This window comes from Chaetodon trifascialis, chromosome 15 (assembly GCF_039877785.1).
Source record: "Chaetodon trifascialis isolate fChaTrf1 chromosome 15, fChaTrf1.hap1, whole genome shotgun sequence".
In the NCBI taxonomy this organism is placed as follows: domain Eukaryota; kingdom Metazoa; phylum Chordata; class Actinopteri; order Chaetodontiformes; family Chaetodontidae; genus Chaetodon; species Chaetodon trifascialis.
In genome coordinates this window covers 3,146,103-3,158,496 of record NC_092070.1, presented here as the reverse complement: position 1 = coordinate 3,158,496, position 12,394 = coordinate 3,146,103, and the positions used below count along the sequence as shown (strand labels likewise).

Here is a 12,394-nt window from a genome sequence, read left to right as displayed (position 1 = left end):
ATTCAGATGCATCAATAAGGTGTGGACAGGCACCAATTACAGATGGAGTGTAGAAGAATTTTATTATGGTGATAAATATACTCTGAATATAAAATTTAGTAAATGAGAAGCAAAAAGCGGAAAGATGGGTGTGAATGAAAAGCACTGTTTCACTAACCTCTACATGGCTGAAAGTTTCAGTCTCGTGTTCTCTGTTGAGAATGTCAACCACCTGAGGTAAGCAAATATGACTTAAAGATGCTGTTTAGTTATTTTTGAAAATATGGAGGAGGGGTATGAAGTGAGTATGATTTTAATCACACATATGGATTGTAAACACATTCCATTTTTAATTCAATTCTCTTTTTTAGTGGCTGCATGTTTGATGAATTCTGGGTGGATTTCCAGTTAACTACAGGAAGCATTCACAACCACATGATCAGTGGCACCAGGAAAAGTAACTGAATGAATGAATAACTAAATAAATAAATAATGGATGAAAAGTTAGGAATGATAAAAATTATCTGCTGGTGGACTAGCTTGCTGTGTTCATGTGTAAAGTGGCTTACATAAGAATAAAGAAATTGGAACAACTGTGGCAGCTTCAAAACACTATCTTGGTGTTTCAAGCTTACAATCTACAAAAAAAAAAAGAAAAAAAAAGAAAGAAAGAAGAATCCCATATGAAATAATGAACCCATATATGTCTGATTTCTCTTGTGATTAAGTTAAGGCACTCCATATGGGATGCCGGAAGTTTAATAGCTAATGGCCAGGAATGTAAAAAGGCTATAAGTGAATCTGAAGACAAACCAGATGTGATTTGTAATCAATAAACATGACTTGAGTTTGTTTTGGCAGGAATAGTTCAGATATGACACAGCCAACAATCAAGAGGGTGGATTCATTCAAGATAGGGTGTCATATGGGAAAAATAATTCTCCATCCTGGTATTTTTGCATTGTTGTTGAATTAATGGTGTATTTGTAGACAGAACAAAAAGTCTGTCAGGGTTAGAGATTATAGAGGTGAGAAGGAAGATATGTTTTATAGACTGAGGTTTGGATACAGGCTAGGATATAATGCAACACTTTGTCCTGATGAAAATAAAATCCCAGATTGTCTGAACACCTCGTAGCACACTCCAGCACAGTAGGTGGAGGCATGCATCGTTCACGCCTGCTTGTGTCGTAGCGAGGTTCCTTTCCTGAGACCTGGAGCTAACAGCTAGCTAGATCCAAACCACTCAGACTTGTCTGCTGGACGCTGCACGTAAACATATTTATGATTTATTTTCCCCCTGACGATAACGAAACCGAAGTCAAATAAAAATAAGATGCCTTTACCTGTGCAAGTCTTTAACTTTCAGGTAAGTTGTAACCATTCTAGTTTTGTTATTTCCAAACAGCAAAGATTGCTGGAAACTGAACATGTTGTATCTTCGGTACCAGCTGTGTAACCTTAGCTAGCAGTCAGCTAGCTAGGTTAGCTGCAGAAACTTAGCTACCGTTGAGTTCATGGTTAAACATCTCAGTTTAAGCCAACGCAGGTACAATTTTGGTCCTTACGTTGTGTTTGTCTTATGAATAATTTACGGAACAATATGTTATTTCAAAGCAGAATTCAGTTTTAAAATTGCTTGGTTTGCCGAAGGCACGGCCCTTCCCCAACGTTTGTAGAGCATCTTAGTGAAGTAACGTTCAGCAAAGGAATAGTTAAAGAATTACACACTTATTGAAATAATTACTGCTTGGTGCGTGTGCCAAATTGATGAATTACCCTCAAAGTATCATAACATTTTAAGTCTATACATGTCTAACAGTAAGCCGAGCAATTTGAAATTGTTTAATGGAGTTCTGAAATGAAGACTTAAAAGTAACTGAGGTCTCCGTTGGATAACAACATTAACAGTGACGATACCAACATTATCGTAACGGTGCATTGTAAAACAACAAATGACGCTGGAAGTTAGCGTTTACTGTGGTACATAGCAATTAAGTGTGATTCTTCATTAAAGCAGAACATAGCAGGTACTGGAGAACCATTTGTGTTTATCATTGTAGCCTGTAGCTAACGAAAGCTAGCATAGCGAAGCCAACTTCCTGTTAATAGCAGTTTGTCACATTAGCTCTAAATAGCAGCTATCCGTGCTCCATGTATAACCGTATATATATGGCTTTATATATGGAAACGCACACAGTGCTAACGCATACAAACATACTATACAATTTTTATATAGTAGTAGTCGAAATTTATCTTCCTTAAAAGGTACAACGTCTGTAAACAATATCATCAGCTTGTTGGCGTGTTTAAATGCTACGAAAGCTAATGTTAGCGTAACGTTTATTGTATCCGTGGAACGCCAGAATAACTTTAAAAATCATTTCTAGGTTCAAGGTTCAAGGATCTTTGGCAAGCTTCAGGTTTTTTCTTTGTTTAAGTCTATTTTCAATTACAGTGTCATTTACATATCTGCACATTAATGAGACCACGTCCCTCCTCTGAACCCCAAAGCCTCAGTATGACCACACATGTAGTATACAGTGTTGGCTTCAGTGAGTTCACCTGGAACTGCTAAGCCATAACATGTTAAGTCTGTTTCTCTGTGCCTTTGTTTTTCCACATATAACTCTGCTGGGTTAAAGTGAACCTTTTACTGACATCATGCTGGTCTGGAAGAGGTCTGCTGGAACAAGTGCTAACCTTAGCATACTTAACATACGGCAGCAACAGACCCACATATCGACAAGGCACGCAGCAGAGGGGGCTTTCCTGTAACAGCCAAACAAGCTGAGCTCGTGTTGCAGTATGTTTGTGAAGCATCCACATTCCACATTTAGGAGCTTCATTGCAGCAACATCCGTGTTTAAAGCATTGTAGTCCACCACAAGGTCATTGGTTTTGCTGATACTGAGCTTCAGGTGATTATCGTTGCACCATGGCTAGTTGCGACGATGCAGTCCACTGCTCTTCTGACAGTACCGTTGGGGCCCCTCTCCCCCATCCTTTTGCACCCTGCTGGCAGTCACTGTGTGAATCTGTGGCAAGTGGACCAGGCAGAAAGATGCTGCTTGCTACCAAAGTGGTATCTTCAACTTAGTAAAACACACTTGGGAAAGCTGAGCTGTCCATGATTTACCAGTTGCTGATAACCTGATAAATAAGTTTTGGATAAAAATTGCCAGTACTTTTAAATGAATATATTTGTGGATTTCAACTACATTTATTTAAAACAAGAAAGATTTTTTTTTGTGCATCAGAAATATATTTGTGAAACTTATTTTTTCAAATGTGGATTTGTTTTATATTTATATGCAATGATAACTTTTGTGTGCATATTTTGTGTAAATATTCATATTAACCGAGTCATTTATATGTATACCTGTCAAAATTGGGATTTGGAAATAAGGGAAATTTTCCAGTGCCCCGATCTGGGCTGTCCAGCCACCCTTACCACTGTCCACATGCTACTTTTAGACAAGGGTACACACAGTGAATCCTAAAATCACCACGAGGCAACCACTAGTTTATCAAGACAACAAGGATTGAGTTAACTAGTTCCTACATTAAGTGACTCCAGTTAGGTGGTCAGAATCAGATGCCTGGTTGAAAGTGAAACACTGTGAACATCCCACATTATATCAATTTATTGGTGGGTGCCGTTTGAGTGAATGATTCCTTGTCAATAGATGTTACAGCTAATGGTCTACAATCTGCCATCTGCTGTACCGGAGGGGAATGTAACAAACACATCAAAAAGGAGGTTTTGTCTCCAACTTTTTGGCCAACCTTAAACCCCAGTGAAAATTATGAATGAACCATCTAATGATCAAAACTCTTTTATGGAGAACAAACTGTTAATGTGCCAGCTCCTCGTCCTGAAATGAGTGTGGTGTTTTGAGGTTAACACACCAGAATTACCAAGTTCAGCCTAATTATGTTTATGTTGCTCTGCTGCAGCACACATTTTGTTGTGATTATTGTTTACTGGTTGACTATGAAGGAGACTTCAGACAACAAAAAAATATAGGGAGAAAATGCTATTGAGCTGCTGATTATGTACCAGAACAATAAAAAGAACTGTAAATGGCACAAAACAAAGTCTTCGATCTTACACCATCATAGTAGCCAGAATGGATTTGCTCATTAGAAAACTGGCACCAGTCATTCTGTCAGTGCGTACAAAACATGACACATTTTTATCACAGTTCTAGTGTTATTTTTATGTATTCTGCTGTAATGTGGATCATGTGTTGATTTCTCCGAACACTCAATGCCTGAATTGTTTGCCTCAGGGGTCAGTGGAGCCCATGCAGATTGATGCAGACCCCCAGGAGGACCAGCAAAATGCTCCAGACTCCAACTACATAGTGGAGAACCCAACACTGGTATTTACAGACACACGCTTAACCCTAACACTAACCGTCAATGGTGGCACACAATCTCTCCTATGACAATACTTGTCTGCATGATGGCTTTGTAACAGTGATGTAAATGCCTTTAAGGGTTTCAGGAGTCATTGTTGTCTAGTTCAGTTTTAGTTTAGCCTGACATCTCTCCCAAGCATGCATGCACAGAGTGAGGTGGGAGATTTTTTATTTATTTATCTTTTTTTGGCTGCTCATAATATCTCCCTCTGCACAAGAGAAATGTTAAAGGTACAATGCCTAAGATACTTCATTCAAACTTGACAGAAACAAAATAAAATTCACAGAAACTGTCTTGTCTAACCACTGTTACAACAATCACAAACTGTGGTCGGCTCTCAGAGATAGATGCAAAAATAATCTGCCTCTATAAGCTGCTTTTCCTTGCTGGGGATGACTGATCTTCCTCTAGCAACTCTCTTGAGTTACAGCTCCCCTGTCCCAATCTTGTCTTCATCATCCCCACATTCAGAATCCTGGCCGGAGTCACCAGAAATGACATTTTCCCGGTTGTCAAACTAGCCTCTGTTATTGGTTGGTGCAGATCTGGTCGTGCTCACTGGGGGCTTCTGAGCCCGGTGCTGTTGGCTGCATTGTTAACACCAGCAAACCCTGGTGCTCTGAGGCCTTAGTCAGGACAGGCTCCTTTCTGCTATTGTGGCTGTCAGCTAACTAGTGACAGTAGCTACAGCCAAACATAGCTGCACTGACCAACAGTTAGCGGTTACTCTGGGGATATGCTGCCCTCTATTTGTGTGGAGTGGCCTTTGAAATGTGGCCTATTCCTATACATTGTACCTTGAAGCTAACATTTGCTATAATAAGTTACCTTTTATCAGCCTTGTTTCTTTATCATTGGAGGACATTTTACTTAGTTGTAACTCCCAGTACCTCCCAACTGAACACTTTATAGAGTGCTTTCCTGCCCATCATATGGCCACTTTTAAGCCTCTGGCCTTGTCCCACAATTGAAATGTAATGAATTATGGTTGTTATTATTCTTTAATTTGATTTTAATGCTTGAGGTTATTGAATGTTTGTTTCTGTGCAATACATGAAACAAGAAGCTTGAATATGAGTGTAGTACATGAAAACAATCAAAACTTCACTTAAAACACAGAACCATAATTTTATCAGATACAGGGGAAAGTACTGTGACTGTGTACTCCAATCTAACAGACCTGTCAAACTCTCAAATTTCACCTGAACATTTCAGTCAAGCAGCTTTGACATGGTTTTCATTAGATCTCTCACCTTTCCCTCTCTGTGTGTAGGACCTGGAGCAGTATGCAACCAGCTACAGTGGATTAATGCGCATTGAGAGGCTTCAGTTCATTGCTGAGCATTGCCCTCAGCTCCGAGTGGAAGCCCTGAAGATGGCCCTCACCTTCGTCCAGAGGACCTTTAATGTTGACACTTATGAAGAGATCCACCGCAAACTCACAGAGGCCACACGGTATTGTTATTACTGACATGGTATAATGATAATAGTAGTGATAATGATAATAATGAATAAGCTAATTTGTATAGCACCTTTCATACAAGAAATGTGGCTGCATCAAAGAAAAGACATGCATCACATAAAAACAGGGATAGAAAATGAATGTAAAATAAAACAGAGATTAAAAACCACTAGATAATAATAGTAACAATAAGAATAAAGAGAATGCATAATGTAAGATGGAAAATAAAATTGAATAATAATAAATAAAAAAGTTAAATGTAGAGCACATAGAATACATCAAATCAAGTAAAATACAACATTTTAAAAGAAGAGCAGGAGTGCATAAAGGCAAAGCAAAGCACAAAAGTTTCACACCTGTATCAGGATGTCATGGCTAGTTAAAAGCTGAAGTGAAGAGATAAGTTTTTAATTTAAATTTTTAATATTCAGCAAGCTGCTTCCCTGACATCTGTAGGTAGTGTGTTCCAGAGCTTTGCTGCATAATGGACAAAGTTTTCATCCCTAATTTTCTTTTGGTTATTGCTGGAAACCCCTGAACAAGGGAGTTAAGGGCTTTGAGTTCGAGGAGGAGGACCTAAAATCATTTCTGAATGTTACAGGAAGCCAGTACAGAGCACTAAAGCGCTAAAACTGGACTAATGTGCTCTCTCCTCTTGCTTCTGGTTAATAGCCGAACTGCAGAGTTTTGAGTAAGCTCCGTGTTTTTGTTTTTTTTTCCCCAGGAGACCAGAAAATAGTGCTTTACAGTAATTGAGTCATCTTGAAATAAAGGCATGAAATCAGTTTTTCAGCATGTTTTTGATTTATAAATGCTTGTGGTTTAGCTGTTTCTAAGGTGAAAAATCAAGTATTTGTCACCTTGTTTATGTTGGACTTGAAGCTTAGATCTGAATCTAAAATAGCACCAAGACTTGTAATTTATGTTGTAAGAGCTTCATTTATGTAGTGATTTATCAGTACTGACTGACATGAACAATAATTGGTCAAGGCTTTTATCATAAGTATTCAGCACAACGGAAATGGTTAAACCATGAAAACAGTTAAACTGTAAACTGAGGTAACCACAGTGTATTGAACCACAGTCTGATGGCAAATACTTTTCAGTCTGTCAACATATAATGTAAATTAATTTTCATTATTTTTTTGTTCCTTCTTTTTTTTTTTTTTTACCTGTAGGGAAGTGCAGGGTGTGCCGGACACAGTACCTGAAGGCGGCGTTGTTCCTCCTCCATTGGACTCAGCCTGGGCCGAGTCTACCAGGAAAAAGGCTCTGCTCAAACTGGAGAAACTGGACACTGATCTGAAGAACTACAAGGGAAATTCGATTAAAGAGAGCATCAGGTGTGATGACACAGGGCATGGTTTATCACAGAGTTTATCAGCATCATTCTTCTTACATAAAACCCAAAAAATCAATATGTCCACCTTTCATGTTTTTTTGTTTAAGAAGATGAAAATGTAATTACATTAGTAAATGTTAATGCAATACAGTCAAGAATTGAAGAGTTATGTTGAAATTAGGTTAGATATACAACAGCAAATTACCATTTCAGCACCACACACTCACTGTGTGTATGCAGAATAGCAGCAGCTTCAAAGTAGTACAGTAGAATTACTGAGACAAAGATAAAAGAATAGAATTTGCAGCTCCCAAAAACAGTAACTGGGCCTTACACACAAGCCATCAGAGACCATCCCCCTCTCACCCTCCCTCCACAGGAGAGGCCATGATGACCTGGGGGACCATTACCTGGACTGTGGTGACCTCAGTAATGCCCTCAAGTGTTATTCCCGAGCCAGAGACTACTGCACCAGTGCTAAGCATGTCATAAACATGTGTCTGAATGTCATCAAGGTACAGCATGATGAAAACACAATGGTCTCTTGCTGCCTTCATGTCATATGGCACTAACTTTTAGCCATGATTCCACAAAGCAGTCCAGTTCACTTAGTTATACATTAGAATGATTATTTTTAGCAAACAAAGTATGTGAAGGAGTACATTGTCTCCTCTGTGCCCACAGGTCAGTGTTTACCTTCAGAACTGGTCCCATGTTTTGAGCTATGTCAACAAAGCAGAATCCACGCCAGAGATTGCAGAGGTGAGCACCATCACACAGCAGAGGTCGGAGTTCTCAATCTCAGCTCATGGTCCAGTGTCTGGGCTGTGCTAAGTGTGGAGTTTTAAAAGACTAAATCGCAGAAACAAAAGAATCATTTTAAGGGATAGATACCATTAACGTTAACAATAAGGCTGTTCAGTGTTTCACAGTGAGACAGAAAACTAGTCATGACAAGAAAGACATCCTTTATTTACACAGTACATGCACACACATACACGCCACGCTTGGTGAAATTCTTCTCCACTTTTGACCCATCCTTGGTCGGTCCTTCCTCCGCGGTGGGCTGCCAGCTGACCGGCCCAGTTTCTTTGTCGTCACCATTGGTCAGGTGGTGATCTTCTTGCATGTTTTTAGTGGGTTTTTTTATGGAGGAAACCCCAGGTGAACACGGGGAGCACATGCAAACTCCACACAGAAACGCAGCAGGCACCGAAGGCATGGTGCAAGACACCCCCCCAGCACCCCAGGTGGGAAACGGACCTGGGACCTTCTAGCTATGAGGCGACAGTGTTACCCCTGTTCCACCGTGCCACCTATGCAGCCAGTGACTTTGTTTTTCAAAGCTTGTTATGTAGACCCCAAATGCCTTCAGCTGATGCCACTTCTGTTTCTTTTTGTTTAGCAAAGAGGAGAGCGAGATAGCCAAAACCAAGCAGTCCTCACCAAATTAAAGTGTGCTGCAGGTAAGACACTCTTGTACTCTGTGATGGTAATGTCACCCAGTACAGCCTGAAGTTGGGTTTGGAAGATGAGCTTGGAAGCAGGTGTCTAGTAACCATGTCTTCTATAAGTATTGATAAATGGATATGAACTGATTTCTCACACTGTTACATGAAAAAAAAAAAACTGGTCTGAGAGCAGCCAGTAACAACCACCACGGTGAAACAATATGACACATAATTACTTGGTCTATAGAAAGAAATTCTGTATCATTTTTGGAAGATGTGCCTTGTTTGTTTCAGGCCTGGCAGAGTTGGCCTCACGAAAATATAAACCAGCTGCCAAGTGCTTCTTGCAGGCGTCTTTTGACCACTGTGACTGTCCAGAGGTGAGTGATATCAGCCACTGGTACCATGCTGTGACATCTAACACAGTGTTTTTATGCTTGAAAACACAATTTTATATGTTTTCTCACTTCAGCAAAAACTGAAACCCTGCCAGGAAAATGTTCAGAAAGTAATCTGGTACGCTGTACCGTCAGAAACCTGATTAGTAATGTGCATTTGTGGGTGTGTGGTCCCTGCAGCTCCTCTCACCCAGTAATGTAGCTGTGTATGGAGGTTTGTGTGCTTTGGCCACATTTGACAGACAGGAGCTCCAGCGTAACGTCATCTCCAGCAGGTAGGTGCTCGTAGGTTAGTAAATGGTTACTGAAAAACATCTTGGTACAGTTAATGAAAATAAAGCCTACTGTATAATATGTAATCATTTTTCTGTCTTCAGCTCCTTTAAGTTATTTCTGGAGTTGGAACCTCAGATCCGTGACATCATCTTCAAATTCTACGAGTCCAAATACGCATCTTGTCTGAAGCTGCTGGATGAAATGAAGGTTCGAACAAAGGCTACACACATTGTAGTTATGATAGAATAACTGTCATTTAAAACTCAGCTGTTTGAGATATTATGACAATTTTGAGTGTCTGTATTGGGATGAGTGACTGTGGTGTTTCGTCCAGGATAACCTCCTATTGGACATGTACCTGGCCCCACACGTCAAGACACTGTACAGCCAGATCAGGAACAGAGCCCTCATTCAGGTGAGACAGACACACACCCAATGTGCTCCCATCCACCTGTTTTTGTGCACATTTTCAATTTGTGCATAATAGCCTGAGCTAAAACATTGGAACTAAATGAATGTTATACTTATTAACCTCTATCAGTGTGAACACACTCCAGAATGATAACGAGATACTTAACCAGTAAATGCCGTCAGACCTCTGCTAAGGAGGCAGTCAGTCCAATACAAGTACAGTCCAATACTCAATACAAAACCCACAGTTCACCTACCAATGAGTGAATCCTTATCTCAACAAAACTCACTTTCTGGATCCCGGGAAGAAAAAAAACAACTCTGACCCCACTTACATCTAATGGACAAGCTAAGTGAGTCTCCGTGAGCATCCCTTTCTGTAGAGAGGGGGAACTATAGATGACTTTCTGACTTTTGACTCATTGCCATGAGTCTCTGAATGGACTACTGTTTTCCACTCACGAGTCAGATGAACGCACTTTGTAAATTCATTAATAATCTGCAGGCTGGACGGGAGGCTTTGGCAGGCTTGATATGACCCACCATTTGACGATATGGGCTGGGTCCATTTGGTACAGATGAGGACCGAGGTTCAGGCCTCGAGAAGCCCTGGTATAGATCTTTTGTACTGCTGGGTTGAAGATGTGAGGCATCCATGTTTTAGAATTGGTAGCTACTTTGCAGCAACGTCCACATTTGTAGTCCACGTCAAGCTCATGCTTTAAATCACGTGCATGTGTGTGTGTTTTCAGTATTTCAGCCCCTACGTGTCAGCAGACATGACTAAGATGGCTCAGGCCTTCAACACCACAGTAGCAGCTCTGGAAGATGAGCTTACTCAACTCATACTGGAGGGACTTATTAATGCACGAATCGACTCCCATAGCAAGGTGACCACACACACACACACACACACACACACACACACACACACACACACACACACACACACAAGGAAATGTTGAAATAAGTCGTTTCTCTTTTCCGATCATCACAAACTATTACTCTGACATGCTGATAGATTCTATATGCGAGGGATGTGGACCAGAGGAGCACCACATTTGAGAAGTCGCTCCATATGGGCAAAGAGTTCCAGAGACGAGCCAAAGCAATGATCCTCCGAGCTGCTGTGCTACGCAACCAGATCCACGTCAAGGTACGAAAAATCTCTTTCACTTTTCATTATATCACACTGAATTTATACATCTTAGCAGCAGTTAAATATTCGACTGTTAGAAAACCACCTTGTGAAAGTTGCACATGACCTTTCATGTTAAGACTAAATGTTACAACTGTAAAATCACACACGTGTGTCTGAAGGTCCTGACAAACACAGGTGGCAGTGCCTCACTCATGTTGTGTCCACTCCTCAGTCTCCACCCAGAGAAGGCAGCCAAGGTGAACTGACACCGGCCAACAGCCAGACCAGGATGAGCACCAACATGTGAGGAGGAGGTCCTCTTCAGAGTCTGCATGCTGGCTCTGCCGACAACGGCCACAGACTGGGAAAGGATCACCCAGTCAACACCAACCCCCCAACCACCTCACCCCTTGTTTCTCTGCTGAAGACAGAAACAACACACAGGATAAAGACTTAAATGTTCTGAACTGATCTCCGTTGTCCCCATCAGAAGATATGGGAAAGAATCCTTTGTTAGTGTGGTGATCTGGAGATTTGAACAAGATGTTTTGGTGAAAGCTCAGTACTTAAGCTGTGTGTTACTTGTAGGATTTGCTTTGCTTACACGATGGAGGCCTTGCTAACCGAAACAAGGTTTTAAAATAAAAATACCTACCAAAACATACACTCACTGGTTATTTATATGCATCAGCTGTGTTGTCAGTGGAATGTTCACTCTATAGCTGGAACATACGTATATTAATTATATTGTATTTGTAATGTTATCAGCTGAGTAAAAGTCAGGCAAATTATCAAATGATCACATTCTGTTCCATGTTTTGCAGTGTCACGGCTTTTTTGGAATCAGGGTTGCATGTGTGCTTTAACTTGAGGGGCTGCAGCTCTGCCCCTCATATCTGCACACGTGGTAGGAGGCATCACCTCGTCACTATACCTGAGGTTTAATATAAAACTGCTTCACACCTGCTTTAACTGAGGTTCAAGATCAGAAAGTTTGATTAGTTCAACTCTTTCACCCTTGTATGATGATACAAAAGTATGTGCGTCAAACTGCGTATAAAATTCTGTGATTATATTTACAATGTGGCTAATATATTTGACACATCTTTGATACTGCTTTAGATTTGGAGGAAGAGAAATTATTCTATGGTGCTCAGATCACAAATAATGAGGAGTGATGATCAAAAGTCTAAGTGCAATTCATGACCATGGCTTTAAAAATTCACATTTACACTTCTAGATGACGATCTGCTCAATTCAGTTTTATTGCAATGACAGTAACAGTGACAGCCATAATAATAGACAATTGACTAATAATAAAAGAGTATGTGATATATAGTATAGTATATAAGTATGTGGTATGTTTATTTGTATAGTGTATAAATAAGTATATAACATCTAATGATAATGGAAACAGCAGGCTCCTGTTCTCAGTGTCCACTCAGTGCTCTTACCTCAGAAAATGAATTGTCAATATGGGAAAGGATTATTCATAAATGGATGAGT

The 12,394-nt window shown here is 40.3% G+C and overlaps 1 protein-coding gene across 1 annotated transcript; it reads left to right on the top strand.

The window, feature by feature from the left end:
* The first annotated feature begins 1,068 nt into the window (after positions 1–1,068).
* Positions 1,069–11,554, top strand: gps1 (G protein pathway suppressor 1). Its single transcript, XM_070981784.1, has 14 exons — positions 1,069–1,348; positions 4,275–4,367; positions 5,681–5,862; positions 7,048–7,212; positions 7,591–7,726; positions 7,896–7,973; positions 8,617–8,677; positions 8,957–9,042; positions 9,241–9,335; positions 9,438–9,543; positions 9,671–9,751; positions 10,500–10,637; positions 10,769–10,903; positions 11,121–11,554. The coding sequence occupies exons 1-14, from the start codon at positions 1,316–1,318 to the stop codon at positions 11,193–11,195; spliced, it is 1,464 nt and encodes a 487-aa protein (XP_070837885.1). The 5' UTR covers positions 1,069–1,315; the 3' UTR covers positions 11,196–11,554.
* Positions 11,555–12,394: the final 840 nt, after the last annotated feature.